At 40.5% G+C, this 27,920-nt stretch overlaps 1 protein-coding gene across 3 annotated transcripts; it reads right to left on the reverse strand.

Moving 5' to 3' along the window:
- Positions 1 to 601: 601 nt before the first annotated feature.
- RNF2 (ring finger protein 2) lies at positions 602 to 27,920 on the reverse strand. 3 transcript variants are annotated; one of them, XM_069789580.1, is made up of 8 exons: positions 27,694 to 27,920; positions 26,338 to 26,422; positions 8,311 to 8,399; positions 7,785 to 7,945; positions 6,374 to 6,589; positions 5,244 to 5,516; positions 3,932 to 4,103; positions 602 to 2,982 (listed from the first exon to the last, which is right to left on the reverse strand). In XM_069789580.1, exons 2-8 carry the CDS (start codon positions 26,345 to 26,347, stop codon positions 2,881 to 2,883), a joined length of 1,023 nt encoding a protein of 340 aa, XP_069645681.1. In that variant the 5' UTR covers positions 26,348 to 26,422; positions 27,694 to 27,920; the 3' UTR covers positions 602 to 2,880. The 3 variants fall into 3 exon arrangements, with proteins under 3 accessions (XP_069645681.1, XP_069645682.1, XP_069645683.1); XM_069789581.1 differs by lacking the exon at positions 26,338 to 26,422 and having other exon boundaries at positions 27,694 to 27,919; XM_069789582.1 differs by lacking the exons at positions 26,338 to 26,422; positions 27,694 to 27,920 and adding an exon at positions 14,703 to 14,863.

Here is a 27,920-nt window from a genome sequence, read left to right on the forward strand (position 1 = left end):
CTGCAATCGCAGAGAGCTGAAGTTTAGTACATCTCAAGAAACCCTACTCTTAGTGTACACAAGCATTCCCTCTTAACTTCAAGTGCATCCTTCTGGTTGAAAGTTGTAATAACTGTAGAGAGAAAACAAGGAAAGGAACAGAACTTCACTTTTTTTAATAACATACCTCAATGCAAGTGATTCGTTGCAGTTACCTTATGCTGTTTTCTGCTGAAGCTGCTTCATACACAGTTAAACACAACGCAAGTTGCTGAGTTTAACCTGAGTGCTGTGAAAATCCTTCATCCCATTTCTCAGGCTACAGGATCAGATTAGAACAGCAGCCCCTACAGCAGGTCACTGGAGGAGCAGTTATCTTCTACCTGCCTCTGCATTTCTCATTCAAGGCACATAACCAGCTGAACTCCTCTATGTGTTCCAACGGTATGTAACAGTGTTCAGGGGCCAGACTCAACTCAGATCAACACCAGTGGAGGTCAGCTGCACCTCCTCACCCTTCCCTCTGGGCAACCACAAACACAGCAGAACTAACAAGCAAACAAAAACTGTCCAAAGGGTTTCCATTATGAATTATAAGAGGAAGCAGCACTGGACTTTCCAATAGGTTGTTGATAACATTTTTGCTTTTATTGTCAGTTTGAGAATTTCAGGGTGACTTCAGTTGGATACTAGAGCTATTAGGCATATCTGTACCTAACACGTGTATTTAAAAAATAACATGGCTTTAAAAGGTGGAAGAGTAAAGTCATTTTGAAAATAAAATAGTTTATAGCACTAAAGAGTCACAGTGCAATCAATGGTTTAATCAAACTACATTATATATATAATATTTAAAGAACATAAATATTCAGTAAATTCACTACAACATGAAAATAAGCGCTTCACATTCTCCCACGCTTTTTAAAGAACTGGGGACAAAGTGACAGACAGCTCCTAGACAGACTGCTCAGCTTCACAAACACCTCTCTTGCTTAAGGGACTGGACATTACCTTAGCTATCACAATGGGAAGGTATCCTGCAACTAATCTAGAAGTTTCCCCATTAATTTTAAAGCATTTATAATCACCGCTCCCTCATCCCCCAGATTATATTTAGTGGACATGCACTACTAATCTATACAATGCAACGTTTCACCAGAAAGTCATGAATAACGTATTTCCTTAAAAACTGCCCCTTCTGTGTTCTGGGGCTTTTCATGTCACAAAACCCCAAGTTTTTTCCAGTAAGAGAAAATAATTAAGTTACTCAAAGAAGCCTGTGCAGTTTTCACATCGGGATAAAGCTGATCTGAAACAGCAGTTGGAATGGACACGTATTTACAAGTGCTAGGCTTGAAAGACAGAAGTGATGGAAGGGTACTTCCTTCCCAAGAGAATCCCCGAGCATCTGAATACTTACGTACCACATGCCAAAACCAGTCTAACTATGGGCAAGACAAAGAAGGAACAATACTGTATGGTTTAAAGTATATTACTTCTCACCTATCGGCAACATTTTTCGCTTCTAGCTTCAGGTGCGAATGGGTGAACGCTTCATCAGCCAGTCTTACAGCAAAGGAAATCTCTCATGGTAACATTTCCCATAAGACGGAATGCTAACAGATAAAGCAGCCCCCATTAAGTGACAAGGTCCAGAGCGAGGGAAGAGGAGTTTTAACATGCAGATGAACGGTAGCTACTGGACGTTACACAACAGCCTACTGCCAAGTTTTAAAACCTGAACCTAAATTTAAGACACTAAATGGTAAACTTTGTCAAGTACTAAAATTGTCTTCCAAAGTGCTAAGCCACATTTGTTAAAGCTATGGCAAAAAAAAAAAAAAAAAAAAAAAAAAATCAATCTTCAAGCAGCTTACAGTTGAAGTCCTCCCTACTCAGACTGAAGCCTGGATAAGCTCACAGCTGGGGTGGCACAAATTCCATAAAGCAAAGCATTTCAATGTTGCATTATGTCCACGTGCTGGAATTTCGGGGATTTGCTTTAAAAAAAAGTTTTCAGGACAGTTCTTTACAGAACATTCTAATACATTCTCAATAAAAATCTGTTACTATAGGGAACAGAGTAGAGCTGTAGAACTTCCAGAAAATTTTCTTCAATTAAGCTCGTGAGGACAGGATAACACTGCAACAGGGGCCAGGCGGGAAGCTGCAGTGTGCATCAAGATTGGCATGTTCTACACAGGAAAGAGTTATGGGTGTGGGTTGTTTGGGGGTTTTTTTGTTTACTTTTTAATGAATATTTCAGTCAATCTCATGAATTACCTTGCACTGAAGTATTAAGCCCAGTAAAGGGCAAGGATTTAAAGTGTCAGTTTCCTCACTACAGCTGTTTCTTCACAAGAAAATGACTAACAGATCTCTTCCAGGGAATCAGATTACCTCTAGCTGCAAGACTATCAGAAATCAATTCTCTACCAATCTTTTATATGGATAACCATTAGCAAATTACAACATTTAACACATTCCTTGGCATATGTTACTATTGAATAGACTGACTTAGCCATCCAATGCTCAATACTTCACAGAGGCTACTATAACTGTGTCAAATGTATTAGAAATCCAGATTTACCTGGACAAAATTAAGACATTCCAAACTGGAACACTTGTTCAGTTATCATGCATTAGGAACAAAAAAGCATGTCAAACACTGGAATGTACTGGAGAAGGTAATTTAGTCTCCTAGGGAAAAACCAAAAACCCAAAACAAAGACTAAATCAAATACAACCCAGAATACTGTCTAATCATATTAATAAGTATAGTGAGAGAACCTGAAGGCATCACATGTATTGTCCATAAAGATAATGGTGGTGCCTTCTTTTAATATTAAAGAATTCATAGCTATAAAAAGAGTTAGTCCCATCTCAGTTTTCCAGTACAGCTTATTTATGTTCCTTTGTTGGTGCATAGTAAAGTTCCATGGGTTTGTTCACTTTCCAATACTTCTCACTGACCAGTTCCAAGGAAAATGACCCATTTAATACCTAGAAGAGAACACCAAAACAGAAATTAAATAAATCTGATGGCTTGCACGGGTAGCACTGTAGAAACAGACTACTTAAATCAGAGGAATGCACTGACTTTAAAGAAGTCACCAATAATGTGGCGCAAGTTACTAGCTAACCATTCGGCATCAAAAAACAACACTGCAAGCTATTCCAAACTCCTGCTGATCTCACTAAAACAGCACCGAAAAACACTCTTGCAAAGTGAATATAGTTGTAAATAAAGTGAACTTCAGTTTTCCTCCTTCCTCTCTGCAAACAGCAGGAGTAGTAGATGTGTATTTACACCAGAAGCATCTCTGCTTTTGTCTAAGGCACAGTCTATAGTCATGTTTGAAATAGACTCTCACTGCAAAGCATCTGCCTATCTCTTAACCAGAAGACTTACTTTATTCAGATAAACGCCCAAGTGTAATACCAGGCTCAGAGTTCATTCTGATTGTGATACTGCCTTGTTGTTGTATCCGTATATTCTGAAGTCAGCAACCGAGAGGAGGGATTCTTCCCTAAAAGTGTACTCACAGCTGTTTCATAGTGGAATATTGGAAGCCTACACAGAAGTGGAGAAATGCTACCCTACAATAGATGCTTCCTGGTGCTAGAGCTATCTGCTTTTGAAACAAGATTCTCAGATGAAGTAATATTTTTCCTCTTCAATATCAACTGTAAAATAATGGCATAAGTCAGCTAGTAGTTGCTGGCATCACTGGATTTTTCCCAAGTAATTTATATGCCTCCTTTTCTACTAACCAAGCTTTTGTTGTATACATTTTCCTAAAAAGCAATTGATGGGCTTCTAAATAAACAACCTGGTGCTATGAATTTTACCCCTACACCAACTCAGGAAAAGTCCAGCTGAGTGAATTTTAATCAAATCTGTATCAAAGATGTATTGATGCTCAGTTTTACCCTTAGAAGTTGTACTTACAGTGAACTGCCCATTGGCAGTAGCAATGTAAATGGTATACTGCTTCTCACTGGCCGTGTCAAGGTTCATCTGGTTTGATTCTCCTTTGCTACGAAGCTCCTCCAAAGCCAATCTCACAGCTAAGTACTTGGACAAGTGATCAACGGTGGCATTGCCTGAGGTCTTGATGTATCTGTGACAACAACCACAAAGATAATCAAAGACGTTTGAGTTGCAGTATAGGGAAAAGACATCTGGAACACCCTCAAATATTAAGCATCAAGTGTGAAAAGGCCTTTAAAGACAGTTCACAAACAAGAACATTAATTGCTTTCACCCAAGACATACATGCAGCTTACCAAATTACATTGTTCCAAAGTGCCCTTACATCTTTTTGACACTTCTCCCACAGGCCCTCTTGCTCTTTGTAGAGAAGACAGCACTGCCCTGTCACCTGCTCGAAATGAAAAACCTAATAACAGGTTGTCAAGGGGCTTTGAGAACTACTCACAACTGCTGGTATCTTCGGAGTATAGATACAGTCTGAAGAGCCCAGACAGAAAGGTGTAAGGTGCAAGAGCTATACACACAACGCTCTCTGCATCTCCTTGAAGTTACTCTTCCTTATTGTCTCACTATCTGTTCTCACTTCAATTCTTCATGCAAGAATTAAAGGCTGACACAAATGCTGCAAAGGCCTCTCCCAGAAGCTTAGCTTTCTCTTTGCCTTTCAGAACAACCCCCAGAACTGCCTTGCAATTCCAAACCAAAAAGAAAAACTGGCTGAAGCTTATATTTATAGACACTACAGAGAGATGTCTCAACAGGAGAAAAAGCCAGGAAGAGATCTGAGGAAACGCCATGAGACTGCTCATTGCTGTGATCCAAAATTTGCAGTCTGTGCTTGGGCTGATCGTGAAGGAAAATGCCAGGAAAAGCTTCCAGCCTACAAATCCCACTGACACAAAGCTGCTCTGAAAACTGCTGACACTTAAGCAAGGCTGTTTATTCCCAAAGAATCTTAGAATAACTAGAAAGGGGCTGATGTTATACCATCATCATAGTATCTACTGTGAACTGCAATGCTAGAAACCCTTAAAAACATCTTTATTTGTGATCAAAGGCTTAAAACAGACTGTTACTGTATTTTTGGTAATCGTGAGCAGTACCATCTACCTGACTTGCAACGGAAAGAGGGAAAGAGTGTATATGGGTTAAACAGGATGTGGTATGACCAAAGTAAATTGATTTTAAAAAGCCCCAAGGAGTGACAGAAAACAAAAGCATCAGAAAATAACAGCAGAATACACAAAGAGGAATAGAAGCCATTTACCTCGTCTGTGCACTGTCATCGTTCTCCATGAGAGTCGGATGAGGCCTGAAGACTAATTCGATTTCACTAGCACCATCCATTACAGGGTCTATTGCCACAGTTGTGTTGTTATTGTCCAGTTCTAGCCCAGAATCATCCGATGTTTTGGTCCTCTTATTACTGGGCCCCGCTTCCTGATTGCTGTGTGTTGAGGCATTGCTACAGTGTGAACTGTCACCGTTATCTTCTGCTCCACTGCCATTCTCAATCTGTTGTTTCTTGCCTCTCTGTAACCTGATCAGGAATAGGTAGAAATAAATGCTAATCCACATTCAGAATTCACCCAATTCACAGGCCCACAATGCTTGTACAACTCCTCCCTCTCCCGGTCTCCATCATGCCAGAAGTTAGTCATATGCACCCACAAGCACTAAATGTTTCAGAGATATTTAAAGTTTAAAACAAAAACAAACAAACAAAAAATCATTCTTTTTTATAAAAAGATACTCATAGACAAGACTATGTTTTTTTTCCTATCCCTCAAACACCTTTTAGACACGTTTTAAGATAATTTTTAACTTCATACAGTTATTTTTATTTTTCAGGCAATTTCAGACCATTATTTTCATCTAAATATGAATCCACATGTGATTAAAAATATAAATCACACCACGCTTCACCACAATATAAAGTTTCAGGCCTCCTTCCCAGCTGGCTCTCTTAGTTTAAATGCACACCCAGAATTTCACTACTGTATAAACACGATATATTCCAGCCTTGTGAACAAAGTTGCAACTAAAACCTACATTCTGGTATTATGTGCATTTATTCGCATGTCATGGCAATATGTTGGTACAGGATTCATTGTATTACAGTTTATTATCTAAGACATGATAGCCATAATTTAGTAAAGCTAAACTGAAATCTGCCGCCTACATCGGGCTGCCACAGAAGTTGCAGGGAGTGATACAGAGGTTTCTATTAGTAGACAAAAGGTTAAAAATTATTTTGCCAAAGGTTAAAAATTATTTTGGCAGAATTCAGAGGAGAGAAGAGGAATCTCAGGCTATACAGGGAGTGAGGACAGACGGTGTATTTTTTGTGTTAAAGCAAACAAGGTTACATGTGGACAAATTATGTGGATTACGTACCTGTTCATAGCCTGAATCTTTAATCCTTCCTCAATGCTGTGACTTAAAGCTTGCTGGTTATTGTGCTTGCTGATTCTTGCTAGCACTCTCTCCTGATGAGCTTCGTATTCATCTCGGCTTGGATAAATTTTACTGATCAGAGCATCAAAATTGGGATCTGGTCTCAGTGATCTTTTTGAAACTAGCTTTTTACGACATGTGGGACATTCTTTGTTGCTGGACATAAACAAGAAGGGAGAAAACAATACTAACTCTCTGGCAATAACAAAAGTCTGCCCTAATGCTACAATTCTTAGTCAAAGTGCTCACCAAGATTCAATATTTATAGTAAATCTGGAATGGGGCTTCTGTCTTTTGACAGATCAGGTAGTTCCAGATATTTAAACAAAAATCCCAAACATATATCTCCCTGCTTAATTTTTTTTTTTTTTTAAGTATGTTTCAGCAAACTGTTTATGCTGAAGAGTTCAAAGTTCCACTCTGCAAAACGGTTCTTCCCTTAACCCTCTGGATGGATTTTCACCTAGAAAAAAATGCGTGTCCAGTGGAAATTATATTAAAGCATAGTCTTCCTAGCACTCGCAGGACAAAACAAAGATTAAGGAACCTATTCCATAGTTCAAGCACTAATTACTGGGAACACAAAAACAGTCTTGTCCTTCTTACCATTTTGTTTTCATTTAACAAAAATGTCAGGTTCACGCTTTTTTTTTCCTGTAAGAGGAAGAGGCCTCAATAGCTGAAACACTGGTGTCTTTACTCCTGATGGTTTTCTTTTTTCCCTCTAATGTATTTTTGCTAATTACTCATCAGAATTTATGCAGGCACAGAAAATTAAGCATGACCTCTGAATACAGGTAATTGCCATTATCAGAAATAGATACATCATTAACTTAATTGCTGTTGGTTACCTCAGAAGTCTATTGCTTTTAGGAAAATATGAACTTGTAACTGAAGAATACAAGAAAAATTATTTGTAATTTAGTGTAGGTTGTTCCAGTAGTGAAGCTTGGAAGCAGGACTACTGCTAAAAGGCCACACGATTTGCAATTTATTATTAGGAAAAGAAAGAATAAGGGAAATGAGACTAATTTTTTTTAAGTGAGGTACTGTATTTTTGTTTTGCTGTTACTGGATTGAAAAACAAAAAGAAAAAAGAAAAGAGGTTTTCAAGTCCTTTCAGGAAACAAAGTTATGGGATGATTTTTCATATGAGGAAAAAAACAGATCTGGTCTGCCACAGATGGCTGGCCACACAAGAATGTAATATGAAAGATGTGTTACACATTCAGAAACTTGCAGTGCACAGGCATGTAACTGTTCCACATCAACACCCAGGACATAAAGGATTTCCCTGATCACATTTTCATCTTAAGTGAAATCCGTTTTCCCTGTAGTAATATTTACATACCCACTCCTGAGGGCTGTAATGATACAATCAGCACAGAAGCGATGCAAACATTCTTTTGTTGTCATGGTGTTTTTTAACATATCCAAACAGATGGGACACATCAGTTCACTGTGCAGGCTCCTGGGTGACACCACTATTTCCAAGCCATCGGTGATTGCTTCCTAGCATAAAAAAAAGTAAAAGTTCTTTAATAGAATTTAGTAACTTCCTCACAGGGACTGCATGGGTTACTATTCTTTTAAAGAGAAACATAGTAAAAAGTCAAAACAAGACAGGTACACAACCACATCAAGCACACACACCCATGCTGCTAAAGAAAGGAAAAAAGAAATGAAGATCAAACATACTTCTTTTTTAATATTGCGAGAGAGGTTTTGTTTTGGAAAGCTTTTTTTAAAAAGTACTCTATCATTTAGAATAGGCAGTTAATACTCCTAAACGAAAATCTTAAAACATCAAGCTTTTTAATACTAAAAAGTATTAAAAAAAGCCTTGCCATAAAGGCCAGCTCTTTAACATGTATTACCTGAGGCGTTCTTTGCAATTCGTACAAACTGAGCTCCCATGTTTTGCTTAAAGGTTGCGTCCCATTCGTCTGCACAGCTTGAGACATGGCTGGGAAGAAGAAGAGAAACACATTGCACACTCAAGTACACCTGGCTACAGGAGCCAGCTTCCTCTCCCGAGCAGGCTTCTCTGGCGAGCGTGGAGTCCCTGGGGCCAGGCAGACACAGCGGTCTCTGTGACAACACAGCACAAGTATGGGGGGAACACTTGTTCATCCAAGTACCAGGCTCCACTGTGTTACACGTGGATAAGCCTGTGCTCTGTAGCGCTCCAGAAAAATTGAGGGAGTCAGTCAGCCATGAACGCTTTGCAAAAATCAATTAGGGCTGTTAAACAAAAGTGACAGAACTGAAGGCCATAATACTTGGCTGCGTGGCGCAAAGCTGCAAATGCCACCTGATGTGGAAAACTCATAAAACATCCACTTACAAATGTGCATAGGGGTCAAGTGGGGTCTGCTTTTTAACCAAGTGGAAGGTCAAAATTATACACGCACACAGAAAACTAGCTAAACATGTTCACTGGAAACACGCTATAATGCCTTTCTTTTTCCTCCTGAAAATACATTGCTAGGGGTGTCCAATCAGAAGTTTAGAGAATACTGAAAGATCAAGTAAAACATAGTCACTGGGTAATTTCAATCAAGAGGTTCAGTTTTCCTGTGCAACCCCAGGACGTGCACCTGATTTGCAATGACATGGGAAGGGGGAGTCAGAAGTTTTTACGTTTCAGAAACCCAAATCATACACACATTATCAGGGTGTCATGGTTTAGCCCCAGCCAGCAACTAAGCACCACGCAGCCGCTCACTCACTTCCCCCCGCAACCAGTGGGACGGGGGAGAGAATTGGGGAAAAGAAGTAAAACTTGGGTTGAGATAGGAACAGTTGAATAGAACAGAAAGGAAGACACTAATAATTATAATAATAACAACAATAATAAAACAACAATACTAATAAAAGGATTGGAATATACAAAACAAGTGATGCACAATGCAATTGCTCACCACTCACTGACTGATGCCCTGTCAGTTCTCAAGCAGTGATCTGCCCCCGCCCCAGCCAGCTCCCCCCAGTTTATATACTGGGCATGACATCACATGGTATGGAATAGCCCTTTGGCTAGTTTGGCTCAGCTGTCCTGATAAAGGACCCTGTTTTTCCTCAGCCCCTCCCAACTCCTTGTGCCCCTCCAGCCTTCTCGCTGGCTGGGCATGAGGAGCTGAAAAATCCTTGACTTAGTCTAAACACTACTTAGCAACAACTGAAAACATCTATGTGTTATCAACATTCTTCTCATCTTAAATCCAAGACATAACACTATAACAGCTACTAGAAAGAAAATTAACTCTATCCCAGCTGAAACCAGGACATGGGGTTTCACTCATTTTTTGTTTCAGTAGTGGTAGACGGGCATTCTTGTCAATGGACAGAGCTAAAAGTAACCACTCCCACAACCACTGCTGCAGAATTTGCCTACAGGCAAAGGCACACGTCACCTTTTCATTTAAAAAAACAACCATAAATAAAACAAATGCAAAAAAAAAAAAAAAAAGAGACCACACAGAGAAACTGTAATGCTTTCTCATCAAAATTTTGGGATTATTGTATGAGATGAGGCAAAACTACCACACATAGTCACTGCACACATGTGAAAGAAAGTCAGGTCAAAACGACAGAAGAAAATGATGTTTGTGAACAGAAAATATTTTCACACTGGGGGAGAGGAGGCAATCCTCCCCATCTCTCCAAACATGCCTCCCTTAAAGCAGGAAAACTTATCCCAGACTGTGTGGTATGTTTAAAAAAATAAATGTCACCATGTAAGAGGTAAGATTGCAGTTGCAGACATTTCTACTAGGTGGAAAAAGCAAAAGTGCTTTCTTCCTTTCTTTTGGCATTTTTTTAAGTCTAGGTTTGTATTTCCAGACCCTTCAAATCAGCAGCCAAATGCAGATTCTACTGGCATTTACCAGGTACATTATAAACCAGTTTGCAATTCATCAAGTTCTATATGAAAAGGGTCAACCTCTCTGGAGATGAAGGTTACTTTGTAAGCTGTAATTAATTATTGAGGGAAAAGCAAGAGAAGCAGTGCAGCAAAGCTTATTCTATCTACTTTTATCCAGACACAGAAATTAGAGTTTTCTCACCTTATGAAAAAAGGAGGGGGAAAAAAAAAACAAAACCCTGACATAAAGTAGCCATGTCCACTATTATGTCTAATAAGTAATAAGGGTCTGAACAGGTGTCAAAAGTAATAATTAGGAGATGACAGACCATCAACTCTAATTTTTACTATATAAATATTGTGCCCTAAAAATACAGTTTACTTGTCACAAGAGACATGTTCCTCTGTGTGGATCAGAAAAGTAAGATGTCCAGTTAGGACCTTACCTCCCCTTTAAAAGTGACAAGCCACCACAAACCAGGTGCAGACTGTCAGCTCCCAGTCTGACCAAGCATTGGACTATCCTGTCAGGATTCTGGGCATTTTATTTAAATTATTCAGAGCTATGAATTTAATGATGGTATTAAGTGACATATCTCAGCAAAGAAGCAATGTTGAAAAGTGTACTAGTGGCAAAGAAAGGAAATAGTATTTCTCTGTGTTCTAACATCCACTATTATTTAAGGTAATTCCAGGCATACAAGAAGTCAAGTCCTTTGGGGTAAGGATTTTTGTTATGTCTTGTTGCCAGTCGGTTGTTCCAACAGAGGCCCAACATTATTATTCTGTGTGCGCACTGGATACTCCTCTTGAGTGCTTTTAAAGTTGACACGTTTAATTAACTATCATTTCAACTACTGAGAAAAATTCACAAAGCTGCTAATCATTCACACCCTTCCCAAAATCTGCTGAAGCATACAGTCAGACTGCAGCAGATTAAGACAACTAAGTCCCAGTAAATCCAGCCTCTCTTAACAGAAAAACCTGCTCCCAACATTTATTTAGCTCCATCGCAGTAAAGAGCTCATCTAAGTGGCCCCATAGGAAAGAGATCATCACATGCACACGTACTATCTTGCCTAAACTTGCATGCTTACACTTGCTAACACAGAACGGCAGCTCTCCAGGTGCCAGACTGTCAGCAAACCTATCAAACCAGAGAACAAGTGTATTAACACTATAATTTATATTGCAACCTTGCCTACAAGCCCGAGGCTATGCTGCTGAAGACACACTACAAGTGTCATAATAAATAATTGACCAGCTTTATTCTAAAGGCTTTTAATCTGAGATGCTGAGTGCTTCATTCTCACTCTAAGGTCTGCAGTGATAGCACTTTCAAATTTTAAGAGGAAAAACAGTGGCCTTAAAGCTAGCCAAAAGCTGGAGAGATCCACATAGTCCACTTTATCATTAGCAAACACACTCTGCCTCTGGTATGTACGAAGTCAAAATCTGAGGAACAGTGGAAACATGGTCAATTCAAACATGCTGAAAAGCCACTCCCACAACCAACAACAACAAAAAAATCACATTACACTGCTTGATGATCAATAAATAAGCCTCCTTAGCTTTCTCCCTGTTCCCCTACAACTTCCAGATCTATATTGGGCCTGAAAAATGCACATGAATGAGGCTTGACTTCGCTTCCTTATGACGTTGCTGGACATAAGACTGGATTATGTTTCTTCATACTGCTGAAATCTAATACAGCAAAATCAACAGCTGGCACCAGTATCAAAGATCAAACTCCACAATCAGGAGAGGCATTTTGACCTAAAATTGCACTGACCATGTAATAGCCACCAATTATCAACTACCAGTCTCAAAGTCATAACCAGTAAACCAGCTCTTTAGATGTTCTCATCAATGACTGATCTTCTCCACTCGCTTGGGGAACAGAGGTAGGAAAATCCTCTGCAGTTAGCCGACTCTCAAGTCAAGCTTTACAACCAAGCAGGAGGAGACTGCACTGGCCCCTTGCTCTCAGGTTTAACAGCAAATAATTAGGCAGCTAACTGACATGTTTTAAGTAAGCAAACACTCTTGATAGGCAGTCATTTTCAAAGCACATCCCAAACAGCACTGCTGAGTTCATTTTCAGGTATCATTTAATCTGTTGGTCTCCAGCAGAAAAAAACCTAATGAGGAAGACATGACTGGACTCGACTCCACTATTCTCTCTGTTCTTGTGCTAGCTGTGGACAGACCATCTCCAGCTCTCCTTGTGTATTGGCTTTGTGTGCCAAGGTTTTGGTAGCAGGGGGAGTTGCAGGGGTGGCTTCTGTAAGAAGCTGCTGGAAGCTTCCCCCGTGTCCAACAGAGCCCATACCAGCCGGCTCTAAGATGGCTCTAAGCCATCAGCCAAGGCCAAGCCAATCAGCAATAGTGGTAACGCCTCTGTGATAACATTTTTAAGAAGGAAAAAAAGTTGCGGGGCACACAGAAACCACAGCTGGAGAGAGGAGTGACAACATGTAGGGGAAACAACCCTGCAGACACCAAGGTCAGTGAAGAAGGAGGGGGAAGAGGTACTCCAGGTGCCAGAGCAGAGATTCCCCTGCAGCCCGTGGGGAAGACTATGGTGAGGTAGGCTGTCCCCCTGCCGCCCATGGAGGTCCACGGTGGAGCAGATATCTACCTGCAGCCCGTGGACGACCCCACACCAGAGCAGGTGGGTGCCCAAAGGAGACTGTGACCCCGTGGGAACCCCACGCTGGCGCAGGCTCCTGGCAGGACCTGCAGATCTGTGGAGAGAGGAGCCCATGGAGCAGGTTTTCTGGCAGGACTTGTGACCCCATGGGGGACCCACGCTGGAGCAGTGTGGTTCTGAAGGACTGCACGCTGTGGAAGGGACCCACGCTGGAGCAGTTCGTGAAGAACTGCAGCCCGTGGGAAGGACCCACGTTGGAGAAGTTCGTGGAGGACCGTCTCTTGTGGGAGGGACCCCACAACGGAGCAGGGGAAGAGTGTGATGAGTCCTGCCCCTGAAGAGCATGAAGTGGCAGAGATAACGCGTGATGAACTGACCGTAAACCCCATTCCCTGTCCCCCTGTGCTGCTGGGGGGCTGGGGGGTAGGTAGAGAATCTGGGAGTGAAGCTGGGCCTGGGAAGAAGGGAGGAGTGGAAGGAAAGTGTTTTGAGATTTGGGTTTATTTCTCATTACCCTACTCTGGTTGACTGACAATAAATTTAAGTTTATTTTCCCCAAGCTGAGTCTGTTTTGCCCATGACTGTAATTGGTGAGTGATGTCTCCCTGTCCTTATCTCGACCCATGAGCCCTTTGTTTGTATTTTCTCTCCCCTGTCCAGCTGATGGGCGGGGAGTGATAGAGTGGCTTTGGTGGGCACCTGGTGTTCATCCAGGGTCAACCCACCACACCTTGCCTGGCCTGAAGGTGAATCTGACAGAAGGGCTTTTTCTATATGTTCTGACAGTGCCGACATTTACAGCCTGCAACAATAATACAGAGATTATTCCTTAGTTGTTTTCTTTTAGGACAGTCCACTCCTACTAGATTTGAAGCAGGCATCTGCGAAAAGAAATCCTGGATAGTGCAGGCCAGACTAGCTGATCTTTTCTAAAGCTGCAAAATTAGGAAAAAGCTTTCATGAGCCAAAGAAAGGTTTTTTTCTGTTCTTGACACTTTGTTCAGAGTAAAAAATATAAAGTGGAAAGTTTCTAGACAGAAGGTACAACAGACTTTTTATTAACTACTACTGGCAAGGGGAGAGAAGATATAGAATAAATACAAAGCCTCACATTTATTCTTTAGTCTGGAAATTTATTCCACTGAAATCTCACATGCTTAAGATCAGCTGGATCTCCACTGACATAGTTCACTATTCCTCTGCATCCCTTTCAGCCTTTTTTTTTTTTTTAAAAAAAGTCTTACATAACAATTTTCTCATGCTCATTTTTCCAACTCAAAATATGAAGCAGATTTCATCACAACAATATCTACTTAAGTTTTCAGCTATTCAACATTTCAGATCTTTTCCACTTTATAAATGAAGAAGAGATCTCTTCTTCACAGGTCACTTGTGCTAGCGCTAGGAACAATGTGAAGTCAGATACACCCCATGAGCCTTTTTTCAACATTAAGTTTTTGAAAAAACTTCTAACACACCATGACTTTATACCTTTTATCATTTTTTACCTTTATGACTTGTCTATACCTTCTGGATATAAGAGGAAAGCAACCAGTCACATGACAACAGGGCAATATGAAGGGGAGAAGCCATATTCCTGTAGGCAGATCAAACATCTTTCTCTTGGAGCTACTAACAAGTACTAGTTGTAATTTATGCTACAGCCAGAAGGCCACTCTCGTCAGTCATTAAAAAAAAAAAACAAACCAAACCCAAACCACAACCCATAACCAATATTATAAGGACACCTGCAATCCTTCAGGCTGACTCGGTCTTCAAGCACAGTAAAACTCTGAAGCACAAACTTTGTAATTACAGAGTATGCACATCTGTCACTATCAAGAGCTGACTGATACAACCAACAGAATGTATTATAAATCTGAGAACCAGAAATGTTATGAATCTCTTCAGGTTTGATTCCTTGTCACTCCCCAGTTCCAAACAGCATCTGAAAAAAGGGAAACAAGCTAAAATTTAGTATGTAGTCATAAAACTTGCCTAGTTGCTTTGTGTCTTTTATAGAAGAAAACTGGAAGATGAAACAGGGAGATTGCTAAAGATTATCAGAACATGTAAATTTTGATTTCTTTGTACCCAGGATGTTTATCAGTTCTCCACATTGCCAGAGCATTAAAAACAAAAGAAAACAAAACCCACCTGTGCTGTTCTTAAGGAGCTTTGGAAATTTTTCATCAACTTTATATAACCAAGTTTTATCCACAAGTTGAATAGCTCCCTAACTAGAGCTAGGAGATGAGCCTGCTGGTTTCAGTAACAAGTACCGCATCACTTCATTTGAAAGACTTGCTATTGAAGCCCGATTTCCTTGGAAAACAGGGCTTATGCAATCTCGCTCTTTGTGCTCATCCATCTGTAGACTATTTTCCAACACAAATTCGAAGACAAATGGTTGGGGTTTAAAAACATAACAACAAAATAAGTCTTGTTCCTGAAGTGCTGGAAAACAGGCAGGCAGTTATAGGAAAAACATAACAGTATGAAAGACCCCATCAGAAAAGCCCCTCTCATCTCCTGCCTGCTTACTGACTGGGGAATTTATGCAGGAGTCTCTCCAGTGTGCTTAGAAAAAAAACTCCAGCAGAGCAACATCCTCACTTGTCACACACCATATCCACTTTACAAGCTCTTATACTGAAAGACACCTAATTATTTGCTCAAATGTAGTCTTGAGCCATGGTAGGTTGGCATTTGGGTATCCATTGTTGAAACTATCCAGTAAAAATAAAATCCGACTGGCAACAAGTACACTTCAGACCACTCAGAGCTGCGGGCAGGCAGGCTGTTCTGGCTGCAAGGTAGCCAAAGAAGGAGCTCAGCAGCAGCATGTCACTGCTCCTGCTCTTCCCTATTTTACCTTTTCAGAGGTTTATCATCCCTAGATTCACCAACTTATCATCACTCCTTAGTCTTTTTTTCTCAAAATTTGTCATTTGTGAAAATTTAAGATTTCATAAGCTCAAGCTTGAACTAACCCTGATGGTGGTCCTGCTTTAACCGAGGAGCAGGGGACTTTCTACTGGCTGCCATCAGAGAACACTCACAACGTGAATTATTCTCCAAAATGCTCTGCAGTGCATATTTTAGCCCAGGCAAAGACTAAAGAGCAACTGCACGCATGGTTGTGTCAGCATACATTGAGATCAGAGAAAGGGCTGGAATGGTACCAAGCAGCTGGAAGAAATAACCCACAAACCCAGCTCAGGTGTGGCCACAACTGTACCAGCTGCTATTTAACTCAGTGTACTGATCTCCAATACCTTCATGAAAGAATACTTTTGAGGAAAAAAAATTGCATCGGGCTCTTTAAAAAAAAAAAAAAAATACACACATTTTTACACAATATTAAATCCTTAAAAATGAACTGATTTTTCTTCCAAGTTTTAAAAGGTAAATATTTAGATGTAAAACAGTAAGAGAGTTAGACCTCTATTTGGTATGCCAAGTTCAACAGCACCTTCAACCATTCCAATTTTTTTTTTTTTTTTTCCAAAGGATTAGTTCTTTTAAAAACAGGTATCATAGTGCAGTTACTTGGAAGCTTAACAGGGTTAGACTTTTACATTTCACTCTCTCTGATACTGTGACTAGTATTAGGGACAAATTGCATGTTTTGACAAAGTATTCAATTCAATCATTCATTTCAATTTATTCAGTTAAAGCATTCTGAAATTTAAGTTTTTTCTGCTTTTACTGTCTGGCTAAGAGCTTGATTTGGAAAAAAAAAAACAACATTCATTTCTGGATACACACTGTATTTGAAGAAATTAATCTTCACTGCAGTTCACTGGCAGCTCAGATTACAACTGGATATAAAGCAATCTAGGACAACTAGTATTAGATTACAATCCAGTACTTTTAGTATTCACTCTTTTCTGAAGTTTTTTTCATCTCTGGATCTCAAAATCCCTGGGAGACCACTGAATCAGGTTCTGGCCTGGAGCTCATTTTATTTCCAGCTCTGAAATTAACTGCTCGATGATCTTGAACAAGTATGTCACTGCATTTGTCTTTGCCACCCCTTCCTCTTCTGCTTGTTTACACATATTGTCACCACTCCTCAAGTTGTCCCTTGGTAAGTTTATACTGCACTCACTATAATTATATACTGATCTCAAAAGCGGATAAGCTCGAGAGAGGAATGTCTTACTAAAGTGTTTTTTAGTTCATTCAGCTATCAATCCTTGTCCTCCCAATATCAAGTTCAATGTCACAATGTCCCTTACTGAGAAGGTTTTCTTTATATTTGCAAATTAAATTCAATATTATATTAGCCACGTGTACAGTCATCTTCTCTTCACACAATCAGTCATGATCTATGCTAACAAATTCAAGCTCATCGATTCATGTTCAGAATTGTAATCAAAACAGAGCACCTCTGTACCGCAGCTCACCTCCAACGTGCAAGGTTCACATTGTCAGTCTTGCAGACATCTAAGAGATAAGATATGATTTGGTATCCATCATAATCTCTTACAGTCATTAAAAGCCCATTTAAAATCTTTAGGACCTTGTGCCGTGGACTCATGCCATGAGCCAGACATAAAGCAACAATTACATAAACTATCAAAAACAAAATGAGAAACTATTGCCATGACAAAAGGCTTATGGACAGACAGAATAAACTGATAAGTGTCGACCAGTAAAATTCATAGGGGAAGCTAATTCTATACTGAAAGCATAAAGCCACAGCAAAAGGATCACTAATAAATGGTCACTTCAGAGAGGTTGTGGGATGTCCGTTCTTGGAGACAGTCACGCTCAACTGGATGTGGTCATGAACAACCTGATCTAATTGTCCCTGCTTTTACCAGGAGGTTGTATTGTATGACCTCTGGAAGTCTCTTCCAACCCAAATTATTCTAATTCTGGGGTTATCTCACTGTCGGAGACATCTATACTTAGTTTTACTGTGTGGAAAACGACAGGGCCGAGAAAAGCCAACGGCAACTAACACTAATCAGCCACTAAAGCATTACCATAATAAAAAGCTGAAGAAACCTGAACAGGACCTTCTCCTACACCACATACCTTTAACAATGTATGTGGCCAAATATGATTATATGAATATCCTCCTTACCCACAAAAGAAACAGCAAAAGTTTTTTTGGGGACTACAGTGACCACTAGGTTTATAGAAAGTAGAGTCCATTTGTTTGAACTGTGTGAAAACAGCACCAAGGGAATTGAGCCTTTGGATACCTAGTACATTATAAAAAACATCCAGCAAGTCTGCTTAAGATGGGAGTCTCCTCCATAAACACATGACATAACCACACATTTACGAAAGAGAACGCTTCCCTTAAATATCTTCTGAGAACTTGTGGAATCAGCAGTAACATTCACAAAGCCCCAAAACACCACACAAATGTTTCTTGAGAATACAGTTTCTCTCTCCTGTATGTACATTTGAATTGACCAGCAGCAAGCAAAAATGCCTCAGGTTTTGACCACCTACTGAAAAGCAAGCCTCTTGAGAGCTGAAGCTTATCTGCCCAAATTTAACTTTGTAGCTGTTAGAGCTGTAAGTAGCTACGGATTAGTAGTCAATCTGCAAATTCAAGAGGATCAGATATAGATTACAAATTGAATGTTACCAAGTGAATAGTTTCAGCTACTACCACAGAACACCTGAAACTACATTCACGGGATAATCTCAAAATTATTACCAAACACTTTATCAGTTAATATGCTATAGTCATGTAAGTGAGCTCCTTTGTAAATGCCTACTACATTTAAAAATGACTGATTAGCAATGCTTACACAAAGCCAGTGTTTAAAATACTTTTGTACACATTAACTAGAAGTCTGTCATCTGCAAAGCACAATCAAAGCCAATTAAAAGACTATTAAAGATGCCAAATTAATACAAACTATGAAGCTGAAACTTCAAATAGCAATTACATGCTCCAGAAGTCAAATCTGGTAACAAATAATTTACACTGTGCTTGCCACCCTTACAATATATCAGCTTGCAAACAAACACATCCTAGGACTATATTTGTGGGATAGAAACACCGAATTAGAAAAAAAAATGAGGTAGAAGAGACATAGCTACAGCTTGTTGTTATATGCTCCACGAAAGAGACGAAACCAGCACACCAGCAACTGCAAGGGCAACAGTGTTGCTGGGTAATAAGGAATCAGATTTTTGTCAGGGCACCATCCTTGGATCCTGAACCGGGCTTTTGTAGTGCATGTTTAAAACCATCTGCATCATTACAATCCTAACCACCACATTCATTCCCCCAAAAAATCCTCACAAATGCCAGCACAGTCCTCCCCCAATTCCTTCCCAAAGACCACAAGGAAAGGCACTGTTACCCCTACATCCCCCTACAATCACCCAAAGCCTCCAAAGCACTGCAGGAATTGTCTGCTCTTCCACCTCTCTCCAAACCTACTGCAAGAGCAAAGACCAGAGAGAAACTCCCAGCTACCTCCACTGCAGATTCCACTGCTGCCCTTACACTCTTCTTCCCAGGACAACTGATTAATGGTACAAAGACCACATTTCTGATTGCTCGAAGGCTGACAGTATAACCCATACCTTGGGAAAGCTCTTAGGCACAAAGCACTCACTCAAGTTAAGCATCCTCTCTCCTTTTTCCCCAGGTCCATTTTTAAGGGGTTCTGTATTGCATTCTTAAAGAGTAAACCTGGCAACCTGTTTTTGAGCTAAACAAAATAAACAGAAACTAAGTGAATAAAAATGTATTAAAATAAAGAACAGCTGGGACTATCCTGAGGCCACACATTACCATAAATAATAATGTATATTAATGCCAGCATCTGACTGCAGTGAATGTTATGGTTGATGTTTAATGTGACGAAATAACTTAAAGCAGGTCCACCCTTTCACTACTTTTAAGTCATTCCAATTTCAGTTACACTTGAAGGATAGCTGATGCACACTGAGAAATAAACACAATGTGATAACCCTCCCGACAATCCCATTTTAACAGTGTTTCCATCTGGTTCCTTGCCATCCTATTTTCCTACTTTATTTACAGAAGTAAATGAAGAAATTAACATTCAAATGTTAATTTTCATTCAATTTTGATCAATTATATCAACATAGCCCCACTATGGCCGAGAAAACAATTTAGCTATAATAAAACCAGAAAACTAGTATTAAAGTGAAACACAAATTTTACTTTCAGATGGGTACATCCAACTCCCACTGTATGTTAGATAACTGATCGACTGGCACAACGAAGAAGTTACTAATACAATATAATTATTTGTACATATATGAGTGCCAGATGTTCCCCACACTCAAGGCTGTGCCAAGTTCTGCATTTAAAATATAAATCCAGCCTGTTCTGTATGAAAAAATAACATATCCTCCTTTTCTTTATAGTATTGTGTCACCAGAATGCATATTAGGAGACATTGTGTGTATGGATTTCTAACGGCTGCTTGAAAGCATGTAATCTTTAAGACAGTTTGTCAGATTCTCTCATTTGCCACTTAAAATTGTGTCTAGTTTTCTCAAAATGTGAAGCTCATTGAAATCCATTGTAAAAGTCACCCTAGAAAGATTCATACTTTTTCCTCTTATTCTATTACTTTCGATAACAAAGCTTTTCACCCAGAAGAGACTCGAGTACATGAGAAGTTACTTTATGGCACTCAACACTGGAAGTACATAAAAATGAAGGAAGCTGCATTTTTCCCAAAGCAAGTATTATAAAGCTCTGCATTTTCAGATGGTCAAACTGAGAAATCCAAAGTTTGTCAGTCTATGAAGAGAGACAATCTCATTTCTGCCCTAGAGCCCTACCAGCCAGGAGAGGAGGGGAAGAAAAAAAAAAAAGTTGTATAATTAATTCAAGACCACAAACTCAAAAATGTCCCAAGGCAGCCAGTAAAACTAAGGAATGCAGAGAAATCTGAGGCACCGGTGCAGTTTAACAGCCTTGACAGTCAGTAACACTACAGATATTTTCCCAACATGATTGTCCCTCTCAATCACACTAGTTCCAAGTTTTTAGTTTTCCTGATAACTAGACACAAACTCCCATTTTCCCACAACCTGCCCCATAAACTTAATAGGCATTTCTCTTCAACATAAAAAAAAAAATCCTTCCATGAAAACCAAGTAACAACACCTAATGCTGTGATTATAAAACATCCAGTAGGCTACCGCACAGATAACATCTGACAGAGGAGAAAAAAAAAAAAATACTACTGGCATTTCTGAAACACACTAGCTTGCTAGCACATGGTCTTTTACAGTTTCTTCACTTTATTTATTCTCCTAAGGAAGAAAGTGTTTTGCCTGGTGCCTTAAGACATGGGATCTTCCAGTTAATTGCCATTCACAATTTACTGGACCTGAAATGAATTGATCCATGAAGTATGGCAGCATTTCCAATCTGGTAGTCAAGCTGCTCATCCTGGCCTTTAGAAACATTTGTGCTATGACCTCATACAAACCATCTGCTATCCATATGTACACCTATGAAAGAATTCAATTAATCTAACGCTAACAGAAGTGACCAAAGAGAGATAATCCTCCCATTTTAGATGTCAAGAGCATTAAGAAAAAAAAAGTACCAAATTAAACTTTTGATCATACTCAAGGCTGTTTTATCACAGTGTTAAGAACAGTCACGTACTTTTGGACATGACAGAAGTATGTGATTTTAAGTTGGTGCTTCTCTGTATATTTATAGCAGTACAGTATAATAGTGTATAAGCACTATATGTCCATGTACATTGCTCTTAATGTATCTGATGCTCAATTTCAAGTTTATTCTAAGGAGTTCTATATTCCCTGCTAGGGGGATCAGTGGCCTTTTCACACTGTCTCCTGGATCACTCCATTACTGTCAATAGCCTCAGCCCTTAGTGTTCAACTTCTTATTTACAGTTCTGTATCATACCCTCCTGGACATCTCCTGAGCTACAAAAACCGGAATACACAAAATTACAACATTTGCAGAGAGCTCTCTCTATATCATGTTAGTTGCCTCCAGGTAGTCCAGAAGTCACCCATCTTCCTCTAGCTGTCATACCTAGAAATGCGCAAACTCGTCACATTCCAAAACCAGGCAATTCCTAAACTAAAAAGCTTAGATTTTTTTTATCTCAGAGGGATTAAGTAGAAAACTTTTCAGGTTTTGGTACAAAAAAAAAAAAAGCAAACGTTGTCCACTGTTGTAATGTAACAGGTAGTAAGATTATTTTAATCATTAAAGCTAAAAAAATCCTGGTACTACCCTTTTGCACCATCTATACCTTCTCCAAAGTGAGTACTAAAATATGATACAACAGTAACACCTTCTGCCAGGAGTGAAAACACAACCGTTACAGGAACGGTACCTTTTCACTCCTCATGTGGGCCAATAAATCAGACAAGCACTTGACCTAAAATTTACCAAAGAACTTCGCCTACAATTCATACAAAAAAGGAAAACAGCCATTACTAAGCCATAATTTAGCCCTGCAAAGTAACAATATTAAACAGAACTCTTTGTGGGAGTGAGTAGAATTGCCATTTTCTCTGTTATTTGTTAAATTTTATGCAATATTTCTCATATTATGAAGCACCCTACTGTAGCTCTTAATGAAGTTCTTAAGCTCTTAAGAGTTAACTCGACCTTAGATTTCAGAATTAATAACCAACTGTGAAGGAGAAAAGCAAAAATGCCTTTCTAAAATTCTACCTAAAATTCATTTCAGTGCTGTATCAGATCAGAGTAGGAGGGATAAAGGACTGGAAACTTTTGGGAGCAAACAAAAGTAAACTTTCAAACTCCAGAAAAGTTGAATCTGTCACAGCAACTAAATACATACAAACAGGCCAGAAATGATACACATTGCCTTAGGATGCTTTTAATCACTTTTTTTTTTTTAAAATTCATTGTCTAGTAGCATGTTTATAGTGCACTGGAACTCACAGTCTGCAGGAAAAGACCACATTTACATGGATGTGACTGTTACAAAACACCACGTACCCTGCTATTGTGGAGTATACCCCCTTGCCACAGAATTATGCTTCAGAACCAGTGCTTTTGTTTTTACAGTACTTTCTTACCCTCACAGCACTGCTGGCATGTTTTTTGAGGCTAACCAACTTCTTGTTTCCTCCCTGAAATAACATCTGCCAAAAGCGAGAACTGACCGCTTCAATCAATAAAGGTTAAGTTTGATCATTTCACTACTCCTGTTGTTAGCCTTTTAGTTTGCTGTACATTTTAATAGAAATCCTATGAATATACTTGCACTATAATTCAAATGATTTTTCCCATCTCCACAAGTGCTGTTAGTAGCTCAGCAGCAAAGGCTACGTCTCTAGAAAACTAGTCTTCTACTTTCAGTTTTTTATATTGGGAACATGGAGAAACACAGTCCTTGACTGATGACTGTGCTGGTAGAAATCACTTCTATAGCTAGTTACACCAGGGTTTAAAAAAAAAAAAAAAAAAAAAGGCAGCTGTTTTTTACCCAACAACTCAACCCACTTTTGGTGGTAATAATGAAACACACTGATTCAATTTCACCTTCAGGACTTGGCAGTTTTCATATAAAACTGTGCTCACCCAGATAAAAAACTCCTGCCAGAGGTACGTGTAGTCAAAACTTTCATGTTCCTTCCTGACAGTTTTGGTGTCAGGCACTGCCAAATTCAAAACCTGCACTCTGTTCCATTGCAAACATGAAGATAACTTTAATATGATGTTAATGAACAGGAGCTACAGAACTGATACATTATGTCCATATTTCATTTGTTAGAATAGGCTTCAGGGCTGTACCTTCTGCTCTCCCCACTGCACTGCAGTGGCTGTTCCAGCCCTCAGAACAGCTCACTCACCATCCAGTTGCGAGACAGTCTAAAACTGAAGGCACATTGAAATGACCACGCTAGACCCTGAACTGCAATGCTGTAGGAGCCAGCACGGATCCGCTTCCACATCCATTGGGTAACCGATGTGGGTTTGTTATTTTTCATTCCAACAGCAGAAAACATGAAAGCCTTCTCATCAGCTTCTTGGACTACTGCTTTGACTGCTTTGTTGCAGTGCTACGGGATCCAAGATGCTTCTAAGCAAATTTTAAGAAACATCATAGAAGCTCAAGCCAAATATACGTAAATCAGGTGTACTACTCTCCCCGGGCTACTGGGATCACATCAGGTGAGTCACATTGTTATCCTCTACAACATACAACATACCTACTATCCATCACATTTATTAATATCAATGGCACTAAACAGTAGTATTCTAATGAGTTTATATTGTGGAAGAAATTCTGAGAATATCAGATCAAGAAATATGCTTGGTTTTCAGTTTTTCCAGAGCCATGTTAGATAGCCACAAAAATTTCTCACCCACTTACCAGTTATCATAGTGAAGCTAGCCACAACCAATAGTAATAGAATTTTCTTAATGAGAACAAAAGACAGTTTGGTTATTAATAAACAAAAAATAAACACCCCCATAACACTCGAGAGATAAAAAGAAAGACTCAAGTCATCTTGTGTATGATTGACTTAATAGCTACAATAAATATACAGAAACAAAACTGTTAATTTGGCAACCAGACAACTTTCATCTAAAGCTGGGTGACAGCTAAGAACAATTTGTGTTTTAAGGACTCTCTCTCAAATAAAACTGTACATTTTGTAAACAGTGCTACAGGACCAATACTTAGTTTTAAATACTTAATTACTTAGTTTTAATACTTAAGTTTAAACCCAGTAATCATCCAAAGTAGTTTAATGTTATCCTTGAGTGGTGAAGAATAAAGAATGGATTAGGTTTTTAATTAGTTAGCAGAATACTACTGCTAACTCCCAGATGTATGCAAGAGAGCTCCATGATCCAGAAGTGGGGGGAAAGCAGACGGGGATAATTCCTAAAATATTTCTCCACCGCAACAAGTCTAAAGAGCTCCATAATACTGAATGCTGCTCATTCCTCAGAAAATTAAGAATTTAAGGTCAGCTTCAAAGGCCAGCTTCAAAGTTATTTTCATCAACAAGCATTACTAAGTTTAGGCTCAACAACATCCCTTCTCCAATCTCTTTCCTCTCTGTTTGCATCATCATTAAACTGCTGATCTATTCAGTAAAAAATTGGTAAAGACTATTTAGGGGAAAAAAAAAAAGTGGAAGGAATCCCTTTACTCTGATACTTCTTTCATGCATGTTCTTTGAAATGGTGCTTCAGTAAGAGCAGATCCAGTGCTCCTTTTCACAAAAATACTACTGAGCAGTTGCAGACTTAGGTCTCATTTTTTTAAGCTCCTTTTTCCACTTGCCTTTTCCCCCCCATTGCATTCTTTTTATTAAGCAAGGGAAAGAGATATGTTTAAATAAAGCTGAAGAAATTCATGTATCCCCACATCTATTTCACTTATGAGACTGATGGCTTTCCTATAGGTGCCAACTATATTTCTATTTAATGATAACATAGCCCTGAATATGCCAGAATTCTGCTCTAATGACCCAAGATGCCTAACAAAGTCTTTATACTCAACATATTACCATGCATCACTCTTAAAACACAAAGTATCATTGATAAAGGGAGACCCATGCAATTTATTTCGCTGGCACTTGCGTATTATTTCAACTCTAAGACATGGTGGGCAGTGCTTTTCTTGGCAGCTGCAGTAGGGCTGGTGTTTCAAAGCTTTGAAGCCAAAGGTCAAAATTTTAGCCACTGAAGAAGTAAAAAACTCCTCCAATGCAAAATCTGTGTCCTACTATTATTATGAAGCTGAATGCAGAAAATAATAAGGTATTTATCAAACATTGTAAATGACAATTCACAGGGTCCATAAGTTCTAAAGATGTTCTAAACTTATTTAAGTATCATCACTGAAGTATCAAGAGCATCATGAGTATCATCACTGAGTAACATGCCACTGTGGCTTACACTAACATCTGTCCAGTGAAAATTCCTCCCATCTGCAAACAACTGGCAAAGCTAATCCTTCAAACAAGTACATCTTTTAGTGTAAAACATACTGCTTATCGATATCTGCTACTTTTAAAGTGAGCACCTCTGTCTTAGCTGACAATTTGAATGCCAGCTCTGAGCTTGACATGATGTATAAAAATGTCAAATTAACTCATTACAAAAGTTTTTAATGAAAATATAGATGAATACAAATGAGAGTACCTCTGCAGGGAATTCCTATGACAAATCAAGTCTTTGTCACTGAGTGAATCACATATTTGATTAAAGAATTTTCCCCAAGCAAAAATAATTTCACCCGCACACCAGTCACATTTTTTCAAATGCAAGCGATTTCCTTTAATCCTCAAAACCCTGCGTGCAATGCATAGTTATTACACAGAGCTATAAACAGTTATAAACACTTCCAAACAGGACTGGATTATGATTTAACATACTGGAAATCATCTTTCTCCGCTAGCTGTCCTCTGGATTTCCATGGAATTAGGCACTTGATCCAATTATTTTTCCACAGAAAAAAGCCTGAAAAACAAATACCTTAACAAAAATGCCAGGAAGAAGAATATTGCTCAGAGTGTTCGTTTCATATATACACTATGCCATGGGGTGCGTCCAAAGAAGGCAAATGATTTCAAAGAGCCAGCTACCACCGAGTATAAAAGCTGGCAAGAAACAGGTGCTAAATTCATATCAGAAGCAGTGAGAGCGAGTGTGAAGAGACGAGACACATCTACAGCTCCACACAGTGTCCTTCTCCACCTGATGCCCTGCTGGTAACGATGACATTTTCACAGGAGCAGTCAGGTCGTTCCCAGTACCAGTTTATCAGCATCACACCTCGCAAATACTGTTCAGCATGGTGATGCTCAGGGGCTTTAAAAGAAACAAAAGACTGGGAATGCAGAGCAATAAATCATATTGAATATTGTATTTTAAGCAGGGGCAATTTATAAAAACAACAATAACGGCTCGTGACTGTTAATCAGCTCTCCCTTCCCAAGTAAGGCATTTGGCAATGAATGCCTCGCTCTCTGGGTTGGTGTTAACGGCATGTGGTTGTGGAACGGAGCTGCGTACAGTACCTCTCCCTGCAGCTTCCAGGGTGTGCGTGTGCACATATGTATACACACACACACACACACATATACATTATACGTACATATTCCCGCACCCCCCGGGCTTCGCGGCCAAACGCCGGTCCCCCGGGGACGGCTCAGGGCTTGCGGAGCTCCCCGCGCCCCTGCAGCAACGCCGAAGGCGCCAGGCTTGGGAGGGGGGAAGCAGAAGGGGTCAGGGCACGTCTCACGGCCCCACCGCCGGCCCCGGCGGCAGCCCCTCAGCGTGCGGGGCCGGCAGGCGGGGGGCGAGCAGCCCCGGCCCGGCGGGGCCAGCCTGCCGGGGGGCTCAGGGCGAACGGAGCCGCCTGACGCCGGGGCGGGCAGCGCACCCACCTGCGCGGCGACCGCCCAGCCGGGGCCGGGGGAGGCCGCTCGACCACGGCTCCTCCCCGGACAGCACCCCCCCGCCGCCGTCAGCCGGGGGTGAGCCCACTGCGGCACACCCCACCCCGCCATCACAACCGCCTCAGGGAGGCACAGCCCCTCTGCCGCCGCCGCCGCCTCCCCCGCACCGGGGTCGGGCACCGCTGCCGGCACCAGACACCCCTCCGGGACACCCCGCCGCAGCCGGCGGCTCCGCGCCCGCCCCTACCCCACTAGGGGGGAGAGACCCGGCGGTAGCGACCGCGACCACAGCCGCCCCAGAAGCCGCCCCGGCCCCGGCCCTGCGCTCACCGCCCGCCGGGCTCCCGCCTCAGGCCGCCGCGCCTCACTGCACCGCTCGCTCCTCTCGCCGGCAGCGAAGCCGCAGCCCCAGCAGCACAATATGGCGAGCGGCAGCCTCCGCAATGGAGCTCGGGAAATAGAGGGGAGTTACATATTCATGGTCGGGGCCGGGCAGGGGGAGCGCGGATGGGGCTGCCGAGACCGAGCCGCCCAGCGCCCTCCTCCTCCTCCTCCTC

The sequence above is a fragment of the Haliaeetus albicilla genome, chromosome 8 (assembly GCF_947461875.1).
Source record: "Haliaeetus albicilla chromosome 8, bHalAlb1.1, whole genome shotgun sequence".
In the NCBI taxonomy this organism is placed as follows: Eukaryota; Metazoa; Chordata; class Aves; order Accipitriformes; family Accipitridae; genus Haliaeetus; species Haliaeetus albicilla.

Coding starts and splice junctions, on each gene's coding strand:
- RNF2 (XM_069789580.1), bottom strand. Junction 7,946..8,310: donor AATTGCAAAGAACGCCTCAG/GTAATACATGTT, acceptor TTTTTATGCTAG/GAAGCAATCACCGATGGCTT. Junction 5,517..6,373: donor AAGATTCAGGCTATGAACAG/GTACGTAATCCA, acceptor ATTCCTGATCAG/GTTACAGAGAGGCAAGAAAC.